The sequence below is a fragment of the Hippocampus guttulatus genome, chromosome 11 (assembly GCF_054856545.1).
Source record: "Hippocampus guttulatus isolate MCC_2025c chromosome 11, RoL_Hgut_1.0, whole genome shotgun sequence".
NCBI lineage: Eukaryota > Metazoa > Chordata > Actinopteri > Syngnathiformes > Syngnathidae > Hippocampus > Hippocampus guttulatus.
In genome coordinates, this window is record NC_141271.1 from 9,667,787 (window position 1) to 9,692,868 (window position 25,082).

The 25,082-nt window shown below is 41.2% G+C and overlaps 1 protein-coding gene across 2 annotated transcripts in view; it reads left to right on the top strand.

Annotated features, from left to right (window-relative positions):
• LOC147197996 (ephrin type-A receptor 6-like) overlaps positions 1-25,082 on the top strand; it is a 117,018-nt gene that overhangs the window by 61,035 nt on the left and 30,901 nt on the right. For both annotated transcript variants that reach the window (XM_086124503.1, XM_086124506.1), the window contains exon 5: positions 1,407-1,742. In XM_086124503.1, the coding sequence (XP_085980629.1) occupies positions 1,407-1,742 (336 nt within the window). The remainder of the gene's footprint in view (positions 1-1,406; positions 1,743-25,082) is intronic.

Genomic DNA, 25,082 nt, shown 5'->3' on the forward strand with positions numbered 1-25,082 from the left:
AGGTGGAGGATACATGGGTGGAGTAGACATTGAAGAAAGAAAGGAAGGAGGATACTGATCCCAATCTTGCTCTGGAGGAGAATGGAGGCTGATTGATGGCAGTGGGGTTGATCCACAGGAGGGCAAGGTGGGTGGATTCTGCTCGGTGGAGAGAATAGAGGAGGTGCGATGATGGCCGATAAAGGCAGGGGCAGATAAAGCGAGCAAAAGAATGGACGTACGCTGACAGAAGTGGAGGAGGAGCATTGCTGTCTGCTGAGATTTCAAGCAAAGGTAGAGCGGAATGGAGGGTTGCTGAGGGACGGGGAAACATCGCATTGTCTTGGCAGACAGTGAGCTTGGCAGAAAGGGAATTTTCAAATCTCGCAGGCCTTTTAACTTCACCCTGTTGACGGCTGACTGCCTCCTACAGCACAATGCTTACTCTGGCGCACAAAGACACGCATCCAGGGAGCAGAAAAATACCTTCAACACTCAAATCAGAGGGAGGCGAAATAATGTAATGGATGGGGTCGAGAAGTACAGCAGTAACATCTTGTTAACCTTTTAACATTGTTTTGGGGGGAAACGTGTTAATCATTGGCTAGCGCTTTTAGAATTGAGTTGCACTGTGCCCCAAGGGTCAATTCTAGAGCCTGTTCTTTTCTCACTACGTGTGTTTCACTGACAGCAAAACATTCAAGGTTCTTTCTCCCCAAAATAGCCAAGTAGCTTGGTTACGCTCAAAGAATACCTTAGTTAGATGTCTGCAATTACAGAATGGAGCAACATGAAATCTGTGACATTAATGGGAACGAATATTCTGGAGGAATATATTAGCTTGTATTATTTTGCTTCAATGGTCATCATTTTCATTTTTATATCCACCAAGTCACATATAATAATAATAATAATAATAGATTTTATTTATAAGCGCCTTTCAAGACACCCAAGGACACTTTACAATAACAAAAAACACAAAAGTATTGTGTATGCTGGTTTTGGTTGTCGGTTCATTTGCATGTGTGAAACAACTACAGTATTTACGTTTTTAGTTGTTGGGACGGTTTGTTTCGAAGGTTTGCCCATGAAATTCTGGCTCCAAAGGTCTGCGACAGTGCACTCTGCAGTACATTTTAATCGTATTACCTAAGTTAGAAGCAGTTGAATCTGTGTTATGTTTCAGGAAAATAATATAATAATCATTGTAATTTGACAGAAGGAATGTTCATCATTAGTAGTTCTGGCACCAAAACCACTAATTAAATGTGAGATTAAGACGTTGAAGGCAAAATCAAGCTTTAAATTAAACAATGTGACCCTTTTGAAGGCTTCCAAGGGGTACACGATTTGTACTCATTCAACTTGATAAAAAACTCACAATATGTATTCATTGCGTTATCTCTTCACTTTCCTTCTTTTAACAGGTCCTCCGTCCCCTCCACGTAACTTACTTTTCAACCTCAATGACACATGTCTGATGCTGGAATGGTCACCCCCCAGTGACACCGGGGGACGCCGAGACCTAACTTACAATGTCCAATGTAAACGCTGTGGTCCAGAGCCTGGCCATTGCCAACTTTGTGAGGAGGAGCTGCGTTTCCTGCCCCAACCGTTAGGCCTGACTACCGCCTCTGTCACCGTCATGGACTTCTCAGCGCACGCTAATTATACCTTTGAGATCGAATCACTCAACGGCGTTTCAGACATGAGCTCATTCCCCCGACAAGTCGCCATCATTACCGTCAGCACCAATCGGGGTGGTGAGTGTGAATTATTCAAACACTTGTTTGCAACACTGTGACCTATACCTTTTGCAACTTCAAAGACATAATTGCATGCATTGTGTGGAAGATATTTTGTTCCGCATATATTTGGGTGTTCTCTTCAGGAAATGCCGTTTTTCAACCTTTATTTTCTTTTGAACTGCACCAATCACACCTTTGCCGGGTATCTTTAAAGTTTTATTTTGCTCTCTGAAAAAGTTACATGAACAGACCTTCAATTACAATGCTGAAATCAGTGATTCCCAACCAGTTTGACACATTAGGGTGCCGTGAGAGCTCAAACTGTCGATCAAATTTCACTTAATTGGTCTGAAAATGATTTATTAATAACAAATAATGTATCTTTGTCCCTCCATCTATGTCAGCCACTTATAGTGACAGACAGAACAAATAAGTGATCTTCTATTAGATGGCAAAAAGTATGAAATTGACATACGTCTCCTCTCTTTGTGACAATTTTGTTTAGTGGGGTTTTCCGAACTTTTGCCTTGGCTCAATAAAGGTTGGAAATTGCTGGTTTAACGTATGAGAACACAGTCTAACAAGCGCTGAGCAACAGTGTGATTTCATAAATTTTGACTCAATGCAAGGTTTGAGAACCTGTTGTATTTTTTTTCCTTCTCAAATCGCAAGCAGATGTCATGTCTGTACAAATAGACGAAGATAAGTTCTTTTTTTGTTGTTTCAGTTATAACTTAATGGGAAAAGGAGCAGTCCAGGTTTGGGTTGATTTGTGGCTTTGCAGATAGATAAGTTTTCGTCTCAACCCAGGAGGGCCTGTTTTAGTCCAGTCTATTTGTTAGTTTTCAGGAAATCTCCAACATAAATCTTGCTTTGGGGTTTGATGGATTGCCCAGACCCTGATCCAGGGAAACACCTCATTAGCTTTTAATGGGGATATTGCTTCTGCAAGGCCGTTTGATTGGTTGCCTCGCTTCTCTGCGGGTGAATGTCCAACTTTATTTTCTGTCCCATTCACCTGTTGTGGTTTGCTAGGTAGATCAATCTGCCCTGTGAATTTGTTGCTACTCTTGTAAGGTTTGATCCAACCATTATTTTATAAGACCAAGAAGGACATTTAGTGTTTGTCTTGATCTGCTCAAGGTTTTGTCCTTAAAGGAGCCATTTTTCTTTGCCGCTGTTGACACAATGCTCATATGGGGATCTGTTGGGTCATTTGAAATGTTGGCAACTTGTTGGCAGAATTATGTATTATTCCTTAATCACTTCTTATCATTTTAAAAAGCAGAATTATGACTGGTGTTGCTTATAGCGTCACGCTAACAGAAGTTTTATTTTGTTGATTGAAAATGGAAATGCATTTGTTGAGGCGGACATTTTTTTTTTCTAAGCCACTTTCTGTAAATAATGGCAGAGAATTAATGAGTGTTTTCCTGTTACCTGCATTCTTTTAATAAGAGTCTTCATGTTGAAAGGACCATGTTTCCTGTGGGATATGGTATGGCGTGTTAGAATGTAAAGGCTTTTAGTTTGTAATTTGCAAACACATTTTTTTTGTCTGTTCTCCCGCCCCGTGTTGTTCTCTAGTGTACAGTTTTCTGTCATCTTTGTTCTCTGGCTCCATCCCACCCTCTGCTCCTCTGTTGTTAAGGGAGTTTGGGGAAAAACACATTTTCTCATACAGCCACAACACATTAAATGCATTATTCGGTGTGTTTCCAGGGACGGCTCGGCACTCTTTGCAGGTAAACACAATGTCACACCTCGACTTTTTATTTCATTAAGATTCCCTAAGTTCAATGCATAGAGACACAGCAAGTCCCTTGGCTACGAGACAAGGCTAATATACACTAGGTTAATATACTCAGCTACAGCTTTTTAAAGTGCTTTAGGGATCTAGAGTCTTTTTTGGGGGGGGTAGTTTTTTCTGGACATGTTTGTTTTGATTTTGGCTTGATTGAATAGCTGTTTTTAAAAAAATGATCTGATCCCAATGGAGTCAGGAACCTGAGGCTCCTTCCCTGCTCTTAAGTGGCTCGGGACTGTTCTCGCTCGGTTATTTATTTTTGTAGTTTTTTTTTTAATTGCAATATGCATTTGTAGGATGCTGGATGGAATATGTACTGTATGTCATTTTGAAAATATCTAGCTGCCATAGAGGTTGAACCCCCTTCTTTTTCCTTATCATATAATAAGGAGATACAGTACACTGTACTGATGTCCGTGGAGCTCCAGTTTGTTTGGACTTTTTCCCTTGAGAAAAAAATTGAACAGATTTAATCAACCCTTTATTAGTGATTCATTTCAGCATTCACTGCAATGGCACAAAAAAAATTTGTAAAAGTGGTTTAACAATTCATCAATCTTGTGCACAGTATATATATATCTTCCCGAAGGTTACGGGTTTGCTGGCTTCGGGTGAGAGGTGTTATAGACCCTGCACTGATCACCAGCTAATCACAGGGTACAATAAAAAAAGTTAATAGTAATTAAAAATAGTTCAGCCCTCTGATAATAATTCCAACTCCAAACATTAATAGGACTCGAGAGGCGAATTTTGGTTGAATCCAAAATTGTCTGACGTTTCGGGTCAAATTTTACATCTAACTGTATTTTGTCAAAGTAATGTTGATTATAAAATTACCCTCAATTAATATTCGATATCTGAAACCGTATAATGTGTTGCACTTGATAGATTGCTGTGTTTTTGAGAAACCTCCTGTTAGTGCACATGCTCAAAAAGAGGGCTGAGCTCACAACTTAATTCAACGAATCCATTCAAGGCAAACTTAATTGCATATGTCTCTTTCCTGTATGTTCATACACATGCTTCCCAAGACACGGCCACCTGAAATTCTATGATGGGTGATTTGGAAAGGTGAAGAGAAAACACCATTAGCATAAAAGTGCCATCAGCAGAAAAGAGGCAAGCATGTGAATTCCCGTGTGTTGGAAGCATTAGCAAAAATCCTGTAATGCACCGCAGCCAAAGATGAATTTATTTTTGATATTAGAATGCAGATGGCGCTTTTGGTAAATACTTTATGCCAGTGCTGTTACCATATCTAATTTATTATGGCTGTGATGGGTTTCTTTGCAAAAACACACACAGACATAAGCCATCCTTAGTACTCTCCACATGCCTCAGAAACTATATGGCCTGTGATAATTTCCTGTCAAGCATAACCTTTTCTGTATTCTGTGATTTATATTTCTCCATATGCACAAACATCAATCTCCATGACATGCATACTTTTTACACACCGAAACTGGCAGAGAAAGGTAAAAATAGATAATTCATCCATATCGTCCAAGTACTGAGAGACAATATATTTCAATGTAAGATAAATTACTCTTCCTGATGACCACAATTAGTTGGTTGGACATACATAGCTCTTCTGACTAAAAGAAGATTCTACAAATATGAGAGGGCTTGAGAAAAAAAAAATAGCAATTGATATGAATCTAAGCAGAGAGGAGCCGGACAGAGACAAATGAAAAGGCAGAAAGAAAAAAGGTGAAGGGGGAATATAAAATGAGAAGTGGGAGAATGGGAAGATGATTGCATGGGGAGGTGAACAGAAGACAAAAAAGGGGGATGGGATGGCAGGATGAAAAGCGACTAAATTACCTGACAAAAGAGTGAGTCATTGAAGTGCAGCAGATGGTTCTCATATAATGTCAGTCAATTATTGTGGATCAAGGCTGCAAATTGTACAGTCTGTCTCTACCTATACATTTCCAAACTTTGGGATTCAAAATAAAACATATATTGAGATCTGTACCATTAAAAAAAATAAAAATAGGAACCGTGAAAGTGTTTCAGCCAATCTGAGGTTTAAAGGAAGTTATGTCAAGAAAGGCCACCATGACTCCTAATAACATGTAAAAAAAGGAAAAGGAAACATTTGCAAGCACAAGTATGATGAAAAGGTCACAAATAACACAATAACAGCAATTTCATATATACACTATGAAATAATATTTCCAGGTTTTGGGATTAAATATTACTAGAAGTCAGTGGGACTATTGAAATAGGAAACAGGCGGAAGAATAAAAGACTGAATAAACAACTGATAATTGTGTCAGCCTTATGTTGGAGACATTTACAACACACATTTTAACAATGGTCGTTGAAATTTACACAGAGGGCAAAGGCGAAACAGTAGTTTGCATTTTGCAAGGACTGCATGACCTGAGAACAGGTGATGCTGTTGCGAATTGCATAGCTGGCTTTTATAATACTAAGTAGTGAAAGGAAGAGGGCCAAGCGTGTGACTGTTGAAAGGAGGCGGCGGGAGCAGAAACGAAGATGTCCTGGAAACACGGGGGTCTTTAATCACACGAAACAGCTTGGTAATTGTCTATGTCACGGAAAGCAATCAGAGACAGGTCAGGCTCTCAGTTGTTGTGTCACATCAGAACAGCAACTTGAGACTCCAATCAGACAGTCTTTTGCAGATGCAAGGAAAGAACAAGGTTGGTGGAGAAGATGCATGTAACATGATGTGGAGAGGTGTTTTTTGGAAGTGCCATTCAAAAGGCAATCAAACAGACTCCACAAGATTGAACTTCAGTAGCTTTTTTTTTTAACTGTTAGAACACCTACTGTATATTCAGTACACTTCCTTTAACATTTTTCATTATGTAACACATCAGTAAACTTTCACAGCTGAGAGTTTCAGCATTCAAAGGCTCAGGGGCGGTTCTGGATCAATTTCACTGAGGGGGCCGGGCTGGGGCCAGGGGTTTTGATGGGGGGGCACATTCAACCCAGGGCTAAAAAGACAGATTCAAAATCTTATTTGACTTTTTATTTCTTCAGACTTTGAAATTGTAGTCATAACATTACAGTGATGAGAAAAAAACAGTATTAGGAGGGCTAAAATGTCTGCAAGCGTAACAATACGCCGTGTCCATCTGTTGAGAATATTCAAGCCAGGGGATGATATGGTACCAGCCCGCCGGGGACAAACATTGCAAATACACTGAAGCTCGATGTTTTACATGCATATAATTATCCAAATTTTAAAAGGCAATGTCTTATATATTGATCCTGTTAAATAAAAATTAAAATAAAAAGGGAGACTAAAAAAGTTACACACAGACACACACACACACATGCACACACACACACGCACACACAAACACACGCACACACACACAAACACGCACACACACACACACGCGCGCGTGCACACACACACGCGAATAGCACTCGTGTCGGTAATTTCCTTCTCTGCGGACTGCTTCTCATTTTCCCGCTCATTTTTAAATGGCGCAGTGCACTAAAGGGTCCGACTAGAATGTTAAATCACGCACTTTGGTTCCACCTTTCGCGTCGGCGACTCGGCACGACTGCGTAATCTGCGCTCGGAGGGGGGGCCACGGGGGGGCCAGAATCGGTGCTACAGGGGCACTGGCCCCCGCTGCCCCCCCCCCCCCAGAACCACCACTGCAAAGGCTAAGTTGGAGTACTTTCTCTGTACTGTTCAAAAATCAAACTGGCCAACACAACAAATGAGTCTAACCTCGTCCCATCTTTTCAAAATCTCTGATGAACGAATAAAGACTACACCACAAGGTGGCGCTTCGAGGACAGATTTTGAAAACCAATGTAGTTTTGGAGAAACCCCTCGGTCTGGCTACGTCTTCAGAGATGTGCCTGGATCAGAAATAATATAAAACTAAACCTGTCTTTGTCATCATCATTTCACCTGCTAGGCATGAAAAGACAAACAACAAATACACTTCTCCCCGATTTTATTGTATGAGAGTACCATATTTTCCGAACTATAAGGCACACCTAAAAGCATTCACTTGTCTCAAAAGTCGACAGTGCGCCTTACAGTTCTATGCATCTTATATGTATATATATATATATATGTATATATACTGTGTGTATATATATATATATATATACATATATATATATATATATATGTATATATACCTGTATATATAATTCTGATTTCTTGGACATAGTAATTTAAATGTTCTGAAAATGCTTTGTTACAGCCGCAGCAGTTGTGAAAGTGCTATATAAATAAAGCTGTATTGTATTGCCTTTAGCATAGCTTCATCTAATGCATGCATAACGTAACCTCAGCCACTATTGGAGCTTATATTCTATGCACCTTATAATGTGGTGTGCCCTATATATGAAAACCATTTTAAAATAGGCCATTCATTGAAGGTGCACCTTATACTCCGAAGCGCATTATAGTGAGGAAAATACGGTACTCACAGAAACAACTGTGTATAAGCAAATAGGCTATGTTCCTGGAGATGTGTGCTCTGGTTTGACTTTGCTGTTTCAACGTCGACAGCACCTTCGTAAAACACTTTGCATTGCACGATAGTTTTTAAACCGTTGTCATTTATGCAGAGGGAATTAGTAATTGGAACTCCAAAAACATTATTGTCAAACTTTACTAAATTGTTCGAGTCAAACTCTATTAAAGGTGACGTCTTTTCTTCCTTGACCTGTGATGGCCTTCTGCCTAGTAGCCCAGCAGGCGCCAGGATCAATTTGCAGCTGCAGTTATGAATGAGTTGAATGCATGAAACTGCTAGCCTCCTCCTAGGCAACACCTCTCCCGGCATCGCACTATGCTCTAACTAACTATGACAAATTATCCACACACTTAATTACCAGCCAGGGAAAATCCCAATGATGTTTATTAGGCACGGCATCATAAAGCGGTTTGTCCATGGCCCGAGACCAAAGCGCTGTGCTGCAGAAACGCTAATCACAACAACAACAACCATACAAATTAGATGAGTTGAAAGACCGGGGGCCTCGATGAACTGGTTCTGTGGCGTGACGTGGATGGGGGGGGGGGGGGTGAGGACCATGACAGTCTTTGAATGAATCAACAGCGATCAGCGCTGTGTTAAAGTGCTGAGCTCCACTTCCATTTAGTTGTTTCCTCCAAGCAGTACATCAGTTTAGCTTGCCACTGCATGGCTTGCTACGTCTCTATTCGTTGGGACCATTTGTGCAATGACTAGAAAGAATACCACAGGCAGTGATGATTCCAAGCAACTTACTCTATCAGATTGTAAATTGCAGCATCCCTTTAACATTTTACGATTCACATCTACAAATGACAAAATAAAATACACATGCAAATGTTAGTGAACCGACTTGCTGCGCCTTAGCTCAAAATGCTGCACTAGTTTACTTACTGTAACCAAGAGCCACGTGTTGAGGATAAAATAATGGAGACCCACATTATCCTTTCCCATGCATCGTCGTATCTCACTCCATCTGATGCGTTCAATGTTTTCCCTAACCAAGGGATGAGGCAGTGGAACATAGTCGTTGCCGATGAATTAAATTAACAAGCAAAATTCATAAGGCATATTATCACGATGGTCGATGTGCCAACAAAAAGTGAATGGTGCTCCATACCCAATGGCAATGATCAATTCGATTCTCAATATCTATTCTACATGGGCATCTAAATTCGATCCAGTTCTTCTCCTACAAGCATGTTTATGCATGCATGCGAGACGAGAGCTGGACGTGGGACATTGGCCTTGGGCAGTCGGCGGCCATAAATATTACTTCCATAGTAGTTGGCTTATTAGAAGTTTGATTTATCAGCCTCTCTGTAAGGAATATTCGCCCTTGGCACCTCAATTGAGGAAATACGCTCCCAGGAAGCCCCAATTACTGTGCAGCATATGGAAATATACAGAGAATATTTAGTGTCAAGCCATAAATGCCATGTGTCCTCGTTGCGTTGATCTGGCCACAGCTTATCATGCCGAGACGTCATTGTCATGTCTCTCATTCACAAATTAATGCGAAGCACATACTCTCCGTCACTTTCTCTGTTTCTTTCTCACACACACACACACACACAAACACACACACACACACAAACAGGGGCGCAAACACGTACACGCACACCCCTTATGCCTTCTGTTAAGGCAGATAGAGGGAGGAACAATTGGGCAGGATGGATGTGTTCGACAGTTCTCTGCCTCCTTAGTGATTTATCAAAGTGTTTATCCTGGTAATTTTCCTTATCTCTTATTCCTTCCTTTCTCTGTCCAATCCTTCATTTTCTCCCACATACATTTATGATGAAGCCATGGGAGCATTGGAGTCATTTATGTATTATCAGCAGACTCCGATATAATTTGCTGCAACTTGACATCAGCATTAATTTAAAGTTGTAGGGCTGCAGGTTAAATGGCTTATCTCATGCTATCCAGAATTGTTTCCTATCTTACTGTAAATTGTATATTGTTGTGTTTTTGGGTGTAATCCTGTCAGAAACTTTGGATGATGATGATGAACAGTTTCGAAGTATAGTATGTAAAAAGATTTCTGAAATTATTCAAAATGGATGATGGACTATGGGGTCACTGATTTTGGTCGGTCCAATTCCATTTCAGTGCCAGTGTGAATGGGAGTGTGAATTGTGATTTGTCTCGATATGTGTCCTGGGATTGGTCCGGAGTAATCTTTAGGCAAAACGCAATGATTTTGCCAACAATTAATGGTGGGAGGAAGCAACAGTGTTTATTGTTGACACATGAGTCTGAGATTAGAAAGCACATAATGATGTCAATGTACAGTTAGTTGCCATAGCAACAGATGGAGCACAGAATATAGTGGATGTGCACTTCGTAATTCACTGTGCAGCAAAGAGCCACTTCTGGGATTATTTAGGTATGTTTCCTCTTCTCTTCTCGTGTCGTGTAAAAGTCCATGGTCTGGGGGAAAAAAAAGTTCAAGTATTTGGAACAGACCAAACCATAGGATGTATCTTTATAAAGCTTTTAATTGTATTTTCCTTGCCAAATAACACATTGTGGTCAAATTGTTTTTGCAGTGACCAAAAAAAAAAAGTGTTTGGATTGCTTCATTCTTTCATTTCAAAGCAACTTTGGCAAACACATCTTTGATTGCCATGAAAGTAGATCTTGGTTTCAATAAGATGAGTGATCACTGGTTTCAACAAAGCCATAACAAATATGTGTATGGCTTTATTAAAACGAATAGCGAAAAAGGCAACCATCTAAGCTATTCCATGTGAAAAAGAACGATGATAATGTTTTGTTTTGTTTTTTTGATGGAGTATCAGATTCCACATCTGCGCTTATGTATGTTGTCAGGACATACACGATTCATCACACTTACTTTGCAAAGTTATTCCCAACATAATAACTCAAACTCATGGATTTAACATCACCATTTTATATTCAGGAATTATTTGGAGAGAAACAAAGAAGCTCAACTATATCTTTAGGGAAAGGTTTGGATATAAAAATGTTGTCTGCTTCACTGTTTGATACACTTGTGAAAGTCCCTGTGGCTATGCAGTGAGCAATGAATGTTTTTCTTTTTTTTCCCCCCTCCACAGAAAGTGTTTATTCTTAGCTTGGACTGGTGCTGTGTTGCCCTCTAATAGATCCACACCTTAGATTGTGACTGTCTGGGACGACTAGTGACATGCGGCGCTCCCTCGCTTTGGTGTAAAGAAAAAAAAATCTATGGTGCTTTGAAGGTGTTCACCCTCGGTGTGACCTTGCTCTCCGGCAGGACCCCGTTCCTTCTTCATCTCTAGGGTGCTGTCCCCTGGTGCACTGTACATCTCTCTGCACCTGCAATCATGGCGACCATCTTTGAAGCGAGATGAACACAAACACATGAGAGAGAAAATAAAAATGTGAGTGAGAAAAGAGGAGGGGGGAGTGCTACAGCACGTGGAGCCATTTTCAGGCTGAATTTAGTGAGACAGAAAAAGACAAATTATATAGTCTTTGTAAAATTCCAAATTATTTTGAAAGATGAGGTCTGTTCAAGGTTTGAGCAAGCAATGAACCCTCGTGATAGAAGAGAGAAATACAAGTAACTATGTTGCTCTTGTCTCATGGTGTTTTTTCTTCTTGCAAAATGAAACATTTAAATGAGAAAACAATGATGCATTGAGCCCCAAATTTCAGGGCCCCAAATAATGCAATTTGATTTGACCCTGAATCTACTTTGCTGTCAACATGAGAACTGATCTGCAAATATTCTTTCAGCCTTTAGGAAAGTGTGTTATTTTTTTTAGGGGGGGGGGGGGTCTGCTCTCACAGAAGAGAAAGGAAAAGTACACTCCCCAAAACAGACATTCTGTATGCCGAGCTGCAATGCCACCATCAGTACGTCTTTTTCAAAATGGTCATATTAGTTTCAGTCAAATCATCCAATTAATTTCAAACTGGTTTGAAAAATGCACAATGAATTTTTGGGCCCACTGGCATGTCAAACCAGCAGTAGGGCTGGTTTCAGAGTACACACAGCAATGGAAAACTAAACGGCAGCCTTTAGCCACAATTTCAGATATAACTTTGATTAAGAGATTTTTTAAAAAGTGTTGTGAAGCTGGACTCTTCTGCTTTTAATGCAAATCTGCTTACTTCATTTCATCTCCGGTGGATTTTCTTCTTGTCTTAACCTTCCTTGTTGAGGTCGAGAGTTAATCCCTGGATGCTTGCTGAGCTGCGGTCTCGTGAGGTACTCTACATCCTACATTCTAACATCTCTGACGGTGTTTAATCATTTGGAATAAACTTTACAAAAACAGCCACAAGAGCCAAACGTGTGTGTGTGTGTGTGTGTGTGTGCGTGTGTGTGTGTGTGTGTGTGTGTGCGTACGTGTGCGCGTATTATATATAAAATCACATATAACTTGGCTCTTGCAAGATGTTCAGACATTAAACTAAAATCCACATTTTGTGACCTTCGTGTTCAAATTAATAGACTGTACAGCACATTTTTTAAATAATTTAATTTAATAATTAAGAAGTAATCAATACAAATAGCGCACTCGCAAACAAGCCATTAAATTTTCAAATTTCTGCTGTAACTGAATTTAAAAAAAAAATCAACAAAAAATGTTCCATAAATGTGTACGGTTATAAGATGAAGCTGAAAGTTATAAATTCTAAAAGGGCTTGGCTTTCATATCTCAACATCATTTTCTCTACTTTGCCAAATTTTCCAAAGTGCAAAGTTTTTCCAAGTTATGCGCATGGCCTCACAGCTGCCGAGAGGCTGCCATTGCAGAGGATTTTGGGGTTCATTTCCACGCCGCCCACCTTTACTCGCTTCGGTGGGCCATCAGAGCATGCGTGGCCAACCGAGATGCACTCTGGCCGGCTATGGAGGTGTGATGCACCGCAACACTACTGGCAAATCTTTTTTTTTTCTTCAGAGATTATCCTTCACTCCAAACACCAATGCAGTGCTCCGCGACAACTTCCTGCATCTTGCTGCCAAGACAGTTATTTCGCACTGGTTAGACCAACCAGACTATTGGCTTTAAAGTTGTTGTTTTTTTTTTATGTCATCACAATGTTGGCCGTCTTGTTTCAGTAACTAACGTCTTTTGGAGGAAAGCTAAAAATGCCCTTTTGGGCCACTTCCAACCAAAAACTTTCGAAGAATGAGTTTTCTGTGTATCCCGACCGTATAAATGATGATAACTGCAGTGACATCAAACAGGCATGGACTGTTAAGTAGTAAGCTAAATCGTTTTTGGCATTGCAGCATCATCGGTGATTACCATTGAAAGTCGGTTGATATATAGCAGCAATAAACAGACTGCAGGACGGCACTCTGCTACACGGTGCTCCAAGAAAGTTAAGCTTGGCAATATGACACCGTATACATCCATCATTCAGCACACTGAGTACACAAACTCCTATCATAAACTCCCAATGTCACTATTTAACCTGAAACTCACGACACTATTGCACCATTATAAGAATTGCTTCACAAGTGGGTTATGGAAAGAGGTCAAATAATGGTTTGCTTTGCCTGTCGCCGTACATTTTACTGCCGCCCATCAGGCCGATGGGTAAATAATGCATCAGAACATGTAAGGCATACAGTATGTTCAAATGCTAAATATCATGATAACATGGCTTTATGTTCTTTTCCATAGCTTGGATAAAACCGAGAGTTCCTGAGGTGTATTTTCAGATCGAGTGGCAATCGCATAGTGATGACAGTAACACTTCTCACATATGGCCACATGACCTTTAGAACAGAAGTTGTGCCGCCATAACTGATGTCATTGCCGTGGTAAACTGGTCCAGTCAGCAGTTGTACAGTTGGCTTGTGTTGGAGGGCACCAGAAACGTGTGTACTGTGTGAGTGTAACCGAGGATAATAAGTGAGGAAAAAAAATGCCCCCACAATGCGTCTTTTAACAGTTTTTGTAAATGAATACAATTTTTTTTTACACTGACTTGATGCGGATAGAAAAGATAATTTACGGAAAAAATATCTGGTTTATGACGTGGTATGTCTAAGGCCTGATTTATACTACAGGTCTTCATTCCCAATTCGATTCATTGCCTTGATACAATTTTAACTTGGGCCTCTTTTTACATTTTCTGAACACCAGTCACAACCCACATGCATGAAGACCCAAAACACTCTGTTGTAAAAGAAAAGAAAAACAAATCGTGTAATGACACCCAACGTCCCTGTTAGGCAGATTCCTCACATCACCAAAATCTGCAACGAGGCATTACACTATTATTTTCTAAAAGGCCTATTCGAATGTTTATAACTTTTTTTTTTTTTTTAATCCATGTTGTCTGGAAAAAATCTTGAAGCTACATAATGTAGCAAGGCTCCCGTGTCATGTGGTAGTGGAGGAATTATCCAACGCTTCTCAGACAGTTGAAGTGTCCAAGAGAGTAAATCATAAAACTCAAAATTTGATCCTCGAGAGCCTGTTTACTGCATGTTTTAGATGTTTGCCCCCTGCAGAAGCCAGATTCAATTGATCAGCTAATCAGCAAGCCCTGCAAGAGCCTGATAATGATCCTGATGATTTGAATCAGGTGTGTTGGAGAATGGGAAACATCGAAAACGTGCAGGATATTGGCCTTCCACGACTGGACTTTGAGACCGTTGTTGTAAATACCGTAGATTTGTTCTTAAGCAATTTTTAACACTTTTTGAGATTTTTTTAAAATAACATGTAAAAATGACAGACAGCGTGGGGGAAGATCAATAATATCCCTTTGTGTAAAAAAAATTGGAAATTGACTAAATTCCGACATAAGGGGTCTCTCCGTCTTACATCAACAGTATTAATTTCTTGACTTTTCCTAGGTGCTGGCAAACAACAATATAATACCGCTCTAAGAGACTTAATCCTCTTTCACGCTGCCTTCCTGGCAAATTGGCACATCAGCGGTGTAACGTTAGGGCCGCATTTAATCGCCTGTGCCTTTCAGACAGACCTCACAGAAGCGGGACATTGCAGTATCCACAGTGTTTTCACAAAGCTGATGCAGTTTAATGCTAACAATTAGACGTGTGGTGACCCCAGAGTTAGCATCTGGGACAGCGGTTTATTGCTTTCAATACAAAAAAAAGCACGTATTAAACTTCACTTCGGCTTCCCAATACACACCTCTGTTCTGGCTTTTGTACTACACTGAAAAAAATGGTCTGTTGCCTTTACTCGATTTTATATTTTCAAGTTGCTGCACACAATCAAATCATCTGGACTTCGATACATTTTTTTAAGTACGGCAGACGTAAAGTCTCTCCAGATTATTTCATGCATTCACTTGAGAAAATAAAATTGAGTAAATACAACACGTAGGTTTTTTTTTCTATGTCCATCAGAGGTTCTCCTTCCCGCATTTGTACCTTACACACAGGGCAACGAGCCGTAAAAGTCACCTTAGATAACCATTGTGAAATGGGCTTTACAGTTCGCGACCTATCGGATCCCCAGACAGCGTTCGAATGAGAGGTGGGAGCAAAAAAAAAAAACGAGAACTCTCATAGTAAAGTAGCAAAGAGGTCGTGATGAAGGGTTAGAGGTCAAGTTGAGGTCAATTGGATGCATTGTGGGGACACAATGTTATTAAAGTTAAGTATAAGAAGAGTTTTGCTCGTTTGAGTTTTGATGTATCATTTGGCAGGCAAGAATCAAACAGCAAACTATTTCTTTCTTAAAGGTATTCTATTTTGTTGTACTTTGGCCTTTTGTTTTCCTAACGCGCAATCAGCTCTCAGCATAATCAGGGATTTGAAACAAATAGATGAAAGCTGTGATGTCGCGGCATGTAGCTTAGCGCGCAGATATTGAAAGGAAGGCAATAGAACGGAAAGTCATTAAAACATTTGTTTACCTTTTGTGCCCTTGGTGTATGGAGAAACTTTTGTCAAATGACTTAGAATTGTGTGGGGTGGTGCACACCGTTTTCACTTCGATGCGTTTATTTCCATTTAGAAAACTTATACATTATTTATTCTCACACGATTAAAGCATTAGAGTTGGCCGGTGGTCGCGTATCTGAATACATTCTCACGGAGAAAACACATTACTCAGTTCTTGCATGTGTGTTTGGACATTAAATGGCCATCAATTTGGCCGTGTGTGTGCTTGTGCAACAGATGGATGACACACATAACCCACACAAACACACACCGCATGCTTTGTGGGCAGTAAATCCCGACAGACTACACAGTCTTGTTAGCAGAAGGTTGCGCAGCCAATGTGTCCTTGAGTTTGACAGTCAACCTCTGCCGACTCACTCATCAAAAGCCACAGCACAACACTTTCTGAAATCATTCTTCTGATAATATGGTCGCACAGGTTCCGAGTAGTGTTAAAAATGTCTTGAAATGATGACGCAGTTCAATGGTTGATATCGAAGCCGGTAAATGGTTTGGTACTTAATTATTTATCATTTACGATGTATTTTGAATGGCTTGGTACACCCATTATAGCTAATAAGTGGCTAAGGTATATTTACTAGACATTGTGGCTACTTCATGATATAATGGAGTAACGTGTGCCAGGGGAAACACTCACATTGCATTGGCCATAAATTTAATAGCAACACAATTAACATTGCATTATGTTTGTATTTGGACTGAATGAGCAAGTAGTCTTGGCAATATGCTCTGTACCGTATTTTTCGGATTATACGTCTCTCCGGATTATAAATCGCACCAGCCAAAAAATGCATAATTAAGAAGGAAAAAACAGATAAGTCGCACTGGAGTATAAGTCGCATTTTGGGGGGAAATTTATTTGATAAAATCCAACACCAAAAACATACATGTCATCTTGAAAGGCAATTTCAAATAAAAACAAAACTAGAGAACAACAGGCTGAATAAATGTACGATATGCTAACGTTACATGACGCTTAAACAACCAACTGTGAATGTGCCTGATATGTTCACGTAACATATTAAGAGTTATTTAGACAACTATAGCACAAATAACATGCGAACAAATGGGGGGTTACATTATTCAATAGAGTAAGGACAAGGCAACTTCACTGAAAACATTTTTCATTAGAAATTGAGAAATGGATCTGCTTTTCCTTCTGATATAATGCTTCTGCAGACATTTGTAGTTGCTGTTTTATTATGTTGATGATTTTTTTTTATTATTATTATCAGCGCAATGGAAAAAAACGCTTTCAAAATGTGCTGAACTCCTGTTTCCCATGCCATTGTTAATCAGAAAAAATGCTGCACAGAGCACTTGTGCCATAGCGGAGGTCTGCTTTGACATAGCTCAACTTCCCACTGGTGAAAACTATTCCTCACAGTAGACCAGAATCTTAGCAAACAATCGGTTATCATGACTATCTCTCATAGAAAGTTTAGATATCAAGTGTAGCAACCAAAGAAATGGGGAAGATGACAGTTAACATTGTTTACTCTAAGATCTTTGGAATGACTTAACGATGCAGAATGTATATTTTACTTACATAAAATTTTGGAAGGTAGTGGCCAGGAAAAATGGAAATAAGTGAGGTCGAGACTTAGAATCACTGGTGTGGAACAACGACTTGTACATGTTGACAGGAAGTGAAGGGTGCATCCCTTTCCCAAAGCAGCTTATCTTGCTGACCCCGTGGGGGGCAGCGTGTGTCTATATATGTGAAATGGGCTGTCTGGCTTCCTGTACGGTTCTTCCCCCACAGGTGAGCTGAGGGCAAATTGTCTGAACACTCAGTATAGATAGATGCAATGCCATTTATTCGAGTGTTTTAATTCGCCAGCCCTAATAACTTAACCGTTGGCTTCAGCGGTCTGGATCACTACTTCTCCCTGAAGTAGCTAAAACGCAAATTATTTCAAAAAGTGAAACTGTCTCCGCTCTGGGAAAATGAATGTGCTATCTTAACACATAGGTAAGATGTGAAGAAATGGTAGTGTCAAGATGAATGATGATAATTGGGTTAACAACCTGAAAATTATTGGAGGTGATTTAGTTGAGATGCAAATAGACTCCCGTGTGTATCTCTCTATTCGGAGATAAAGGTTTCTGGAGAGGCACTGGACTTAAAAGTTTATCCGTTTTTTCACTCCCAAGGGATTTGTTGAACAAAACCATTTCAGCTAAATCGATTCTACCCTGAATTAGCTCTGATAACTGATCCCCTTAAATGACCTTCATTCCAGAATTCCATTTTGTATAATTCGTGAACACCAATTGTTATGAATACCCGACAGACAGCACCTACTTTGCTCCATGTATTCACATAACAGTGCCGCTCCCAGTCAACATTCTTGAATGGCGTCCTTTGCCACAACCGCAAAAATGACCATAGACAGCATTTACAGTACAGAAACAAAGACACCATGAGTATGAAGACCCCACCGCTGGATTGGATTTGTGCAAAAGTGAAGTTCATTGTGAAGATGCCTCATTCACTCACTCTTTGGAGGTATATCGTCAAGCAAGAACTCATTTGATTTATAGCGAATCACTGCTTTAGCATTGTTGACATATCACTTTGACCGGGCCACCCAGTTCGATGTGTCTCTGCTGCAGAGTTTAAAAGAAAAGAAAAGGGCAAAAGAAAATATTCATTTCGATGTCCAAAGAGTTTGTGGACAGTGGAATCTTTTATGAAACGGTTCAAACTCTTTATTTGCAGAAACACTAATGCATCACAACCGTCTATATGCATAATGTTAGAAACTAAACGTCGCCTAATGATTGAAAAATACGATCAATAGTCACCAAAATTCATGTTGACCTTTCATCAACCTCTGAAAATATTAGAAAGGCCGCCCAAAAATTATGACTTTTAGGTTGTTTTCCTCTTCATAGTCACTCACGACAGTTTGTCACTTAATCAGAGAAATGTTTCATCTACAAAATACAAAATATTGGGGCTATATACTTAGAACTTGGTGTGACCAGTTTTCTGACCTATTAAAACGATTTTTAAAGTTTTTCTTTTTTAAGTTTTTTTTTTAACGCCAAAGTTTAGTTTTAGACTGCTGCCAGTCTACCTCAGTGTGCTCAGAACTTATTTACACATTCGGACATTTTGTTACAGCCATGTCTTGCCACATTACACAATGCCACACTTTGAAAAATGTGCAGGACTCTCGCATGCAAACATTGACATATTTGTCATGTATACGCCTGTGTACCCGACAGTATTCTCCGTAAGGCCATGATTGCAGATAAGACTGGCCATCAATCAAACAAAAATCACATCACTGTCTCGATATCGGTACGTGTCAACACAAAAATAGCTACTGTGATAAAATCCAATAAAAATAAGTTCATTTTTAAAAATCTATGGCTCAGATGTTATGAAAAAGGCCCCGATGGCCCCTTCCACCAGCAAAATAAATACAAACTAGAAAATGAATGCAGACCATACTAATGAAGCAGCCATACGACAACGACAAGGGAAATCATCACACCTACACAGCTGAATAACTCTGTAACATGTGTAATTATTTGTTAAATTTATTCCAGGCCCAAAAACCATTATGCATTGACATTTTGTAGCTTACAATCATTGTTGGAATACATCCAAACAGCTGTACAATTAAGTTTGATATTCCACCAGAAAGGCACACATGCAGAGGAAGTTGTTTGTCCTTGAACAACTTAACAGATGTCGGACAAGGACACAGTAAATAGGACACACAATAAGGGTTGTGATGAAACACTCCATATGAGGCAGAACGTGACACCCAAAGACCCCAATACTGCATTCAGAAATTAGGATTCAATAATGCAAGAGGCAGTATGAAAGATATCGGTTCCAGGACCCAAGCTAATCATCTAATAAACTACACGGTAAAAACATGTCCACGACCTTAGTGAAGCTAATGATCCATGAAGTGTTCACAATTTCGGTGCCATAAAAGCAGTGGGCACGGTGCCAGCATACAAATCCCACAATGCAATGCACTTGAGACTGCTTATGGCATGAAGGTGGACATCGGCAAGGGGGTCTCTATTCCATCTGGTGACCAAAATGAAAAATATTTATCCACAAAACAAGACGTTGATTTTGCCCACGTGCTAAATTGTGCATTTTCAGAGGAAGATTAATACACAAACATGGTAGCACGATTTCAGGTTAAGGTTGTAAGGCAGAAAAAATACATGCGAGAATTGCCGCAATAGTGAGCGTTGACAAACGGCTCTTCATCTTTGCGTTTAAATACTATGAAGCATATCATATTGATCTGGGAGTCTGGACTTTGTACATATACTGAATAAATGACATTGTTGAAGTTATTGTATGAGGCAGTGAATTGTTGCCAACTGTAAAGTGTGTTGGAGGCCCATTCGTTCTCTCTAAAGGCACTACAACACATCGTGCGCCAGGCCTTTCCATCTGACATCAGTGATCGCTGACCTCGTAAATGTTGTTTTGTGTAAAGAGGCAAAACTTGTGAGATGCACTCCGAAATTCTTCCCATGAAATTGGAGGCTGCGCTCGCGCTAAAGGGCTACATTTTGAGTTTTAAAACGATCAAATGGGCCACCTCATTTGTTTACAGGGGGGAATTGTGTATATAAAATATAAACATTTAATGATCTAATAATTGATTCTCATTTTTAAATTAAAATCATTTGGTGAGTAAATTTGATTATTGACAATAATACATTTTATTCGGCCACGTTTGGGGGGGGGGGGGGGGGGGGACTGCGAAATGAATGCAAAGTACCGTAATATGACTGGACTCCATTTCATGGAGAAGCTGATTGGGGTGGATTAAAGAACAGCGTGTGCCGCACTTAAAATGTCACAAGCAATTTTTGGATGTGTGCCCAGAGCAACTTGCAAGCTTTCTACATTTGAGGCTTAAAAGATCCTGATATGTCATTTATTTTGTCCACCAAACTTTGGTTTGAATGTCATCTTTTCCCCTTTATTCTGAATCATTTTAGTCACGACAAACACATGAATTAAGTGCTTCCAGAGAGAGAATGAAAGCTACAGCGTCTAATACAGATGCAAAGGTAATGGAAAAAAAAAAAGAAAAGAAAGGTGTCTTTGTGTGAGAGGGTGGTAGTGAGCGCATCAATATGACTGTTTTCATTGCTGCGCTTCTCAGCCAACTGATTCTCACCCATCTGAGATCCCGAGTGAGGATTATAAAACCAATCAGCAGACAGTGATTGCTGCAGCGAGTCTTTGATTGGATCACAACCCGGGTTCTGCCCACGGCACTGTAAGGAGTGAGAGAAAAAAGGCTGCAGGGAAGAGAAAGAAGCTTGATAACCCTGAAATGCAAAGGTTTAATAGAAGGGAAGACCCGACCCAGACGTAACTGGAGATCAAGAACTCTAATATTTCTCATCAGCCTCAATTTTCAGACACACGCATAACATTTGATTAGTGTTAGTGTTCCAAAAGGCGGTCGCAGAAGGTAGACTAAAAATGATTCACTGTGCTATTTTTTGCTTTGCTTATGAAGCATCTTCCTATTTTCTGACTGAAGTTCATGCGGTTGTATTGCTTCTCACTTTATCCGCCAATTGCAGAGGTATGTGAAATGTGAAGTTGATTCGCCATTTTGTATTTTGTATTTTCTTCTTTTTTTTTTGGGCAACTTTGATTTATTTTACTCCACAGTTGCCGAATGATGTGCTCTGAAAAGCCTTTTGTCTTTATTGAAGTTCATTTGCGGAGGAGAGGGCCGAGCCATGCAGCAACTAGTGAAATTCTGCAAGTAATTGAAACCCCCTCTAAAATGGTTTGTAAATTCCTATTTATTCCCCGTGACATCACACAGCTCTCAAAACCTGCCCACCATGGTGGAGGCTACGACTTGCTTTGTTAAGTTAAGATAAGAAAACCTTTATTTGTCTCACAATGGAGAAATTCCCAATTTACTGCAGCAAAATTATGAAAAGGAGAAGTAGAAGAACAACAAGTATATCAATAAATATATATTATAAAATATTAATTTAAGCATATTAAAAATGGGTGAGTCGGGGGGAGTCCAGGTTTTCAGGTTTGTCTATTCAATAGCCTGACAGCACTCGGCAGGAACGAGCAGCGGTACTTCTCCTTCTTACAGCTCCGGTGTATCAGTCTCTGGCTGAAGGAGCTGCCCAGTGCTGTCAGGGTGGCCTAGAGGGGGTGGGAGGGTCTGTCCATGATAGCTTTTAGCTTGGCTAGCATCCGCCTGTTGCCCACCTCCTCCAGAGTGTCCAGGGAGCAGCCCTTATAATGATCATGCAGGATACCGGCTTCAGCAAGATAAAACCACAGGTGTCAAATTCCAGTCCTTGAAGGCCGCCCCCCACCCCCCCCCCCCCAGGTGTTTTCGATGTTTCCGTCCTCCAACACACCTAATTCAAATGATCAGGACCGTTAACAGTCTACTGCAGAGCTTGCCGAAGAGCTAATCGTCGGACTCAGGTATGTTGGAGGAGTGAAACAACTAAAACATGCAGGATGGTGGCCCTCGAGGACCAAAGTTTGACACCTGTGCTGTAAAACAATACATCCACCTATTTTCGAGTGCAATGGCCCACTGAGAAACATGACAACATTACAAATGTGCAGTAATGACCACTGCCCACTAACCGAGACCGGTTTTTGTACAGAGGGGTGAAGGAGGTCGAGTTGAGGAGGTGTCGCTCAATGATGGAGGTTCTCTGTGACAACCCTCATCAGTCAGTGCTGCCCTTATACATCATCTGTCAGGAATGGGGCAGCACATGCGGTCGCCGGCATCCTTAAGGTAGTTAAAAAGATGTAAGCTTCCCAGCTGTCAGTCAGAGATTAACATTTTAAGAAAGTCAAATTGTTGAGAATCTAAAATAGGTGCACTGGTAAATAAAGCTGTGTGACTTACTTGTCACACCATAAGCTCTGTGTAACTGTTAGCCTAGTAGCGCTGTTGCCTAAAATGTAGTTGATTGTTATCGGAGGGCCAAAATATAGCAGTTTTCTGCAAACACAATAAAGAATTGGCACAAAACTAAAAGAAACAAACAAAATAGATAGTGTTATGATCCGTGTTTTTGTTGTTTCCATCATATTTAGTTTAGTTGCATGTCATGTCTTGTTTTCTTGTGTTCCATGTTCATGTCAGATCTTTGTGGTTCGATTTTCTTTTCCTTCTGTTCTTTTCAGCCCTGTTCCTTGTGTCTAGCAATCCGCCTCCTCAACCGCTCATGTCTTGGATGGATGTACCGGTAGCTTGTTGTCTTTGCCTGTATCTAGTTCCTTTCTTTCTTTCAGGCTTTGTCGGTTGGTTGTTTTGTTGCCGTCGCACATTTACTTCGCCATCAGTCTTGTTTCGATTGTGAAGTCTGGTTTCCCTGTTTCTTTTTTGCATTAAATTTTGTATTGGGCACTTTTGTTAATTTAACATTTTGATTCTTCCCGGTATTTTCTTTATTTACTTACCAGTATTACCTTCCTTGCGCTTGGGTCCAGTTTTTTGCCACAATCTCAACAAAAAATTCTCAACCGTGGCACAAACAAAGAAAAAAAAAGGGCAATTAGCTTTTCAAAATGGGAGCCCATACTCATGTCACCTCTCTGGCAGGGAAGGAGCCCGAGCTGGTGTGTGAGGTAGAGAAGTTCCGACTGGATATAGTCGGACTTGCCTCCACACACAGCCTGGGTTCTGGTACTAGTTCTCTCGAGAGGGGTTGGACTCTCTTCCACTCTGGAGTTGCTCATGGTGAGAGGCGCAGAGCAGGTGTGGGCATACTCATTGCCCCCCGGCTCAGTGCCTGTACATTGGGGTTCACACCGGTAGACGAGAGGGTTGCTTCCCTCCGCCTTCGGGTGGGGGGACGGGTCCTGACTGTTGTTTGTGCATATGCACCAAACGGCAGCTCAGCATACCCACCCTTTTTGGAGTCCTTGGAGGGTGTGCTGGAGAGTACTCCTGCTGGGGACTCCCTTGTTCTGCTGGGGGACTTCAATGCTCACGTGGGCAATGACAGTGAGACCTGGAGGGGCGTGATTGGGAGGAACGGCCCCCCCGATCAGAACTCGAGTGGTGTTTTGTTATTGGACTTCTGTGCTCGCCACGGATTGTCCATAACGAACACCTTGTTCAAACATAAGGGTGTCCATATGTGCACTTGGCACCAGGACACCCTAGGCCGTAGTTCGATGATCGACCTTGTGGTTGTATCATCGGATTTGCGGCCGCATGTTTTGGACACTCGGGTGAAGAGAGGGGCGGAGCTGTCAACTGATCACCACCTGGTGGTGAGTAGGCTCCGATGGTGGGGGAAGATGCCGGTCCGTCCTGGCAGACCCAAACGTATTGTGAGGGTTTGTTGGGAGCGTCTGGCGGAATCCCCTGTCAGAAGGAGTTTCAACTCCCACCTCCGACAGAGCTTTTCCCATGTTCCGGGGGAGACGGGGGACATTGAGTCCGAGTGGACCATGTTCCGTGCCTCTATTGTTGAGGCGGCCAATCTGAGTTGTGGCCGTAAGGTGGTTGGTGCCTGTCGTGGCGGCAACCCTCGTACTCGCTGGTGGACACCAGCAGTAAGGGATGCCGTCAAGCTGAAGAAGGAGTCCTATCGAGCCTTTATGGCCTGTGGGACCCCAGAGGCAGCTGACGGGTATCGACTGGCCAAGCGGAACGCAGCTTCGGTGGTCGCCGAGGCAAAAACCCGAGCGTGGGAAGAGTTCGGTGAGGCCATGGAAGCCGACTTCCGGACGGCTTCGAGGAAATTCTGGTCCACCATCCGACGTCTCAGGAGGGGGAAGCAGTGCACCACTAACACTGTGTACAGTGGGGATGGGGCACTGCTGACTTCGAGTCGGGACGTTGTGAACCGGTGGGCAGAGTACTTCGAAGACCTCCTCAACCCCACCAACACGTCTTCCTTGGAGGAAGCAGAGTCTGAGGACCCTGAGGTGGGCTCTCCTATCTCTGTGGTTGAAGTCACCGATGTGGTTAAAAAGCTCCTCGGTGGCAGGGCCCCAGGGGTGGATGAGATCCGCCCGGAGTTCCTCAAGGCTCTGGATGTTGTGGGGCTGTCCTGGTTGACACGCCTCTGCAACATCGCGTGGTCAACGGGGAGAGTGCCTCTGGATTGGC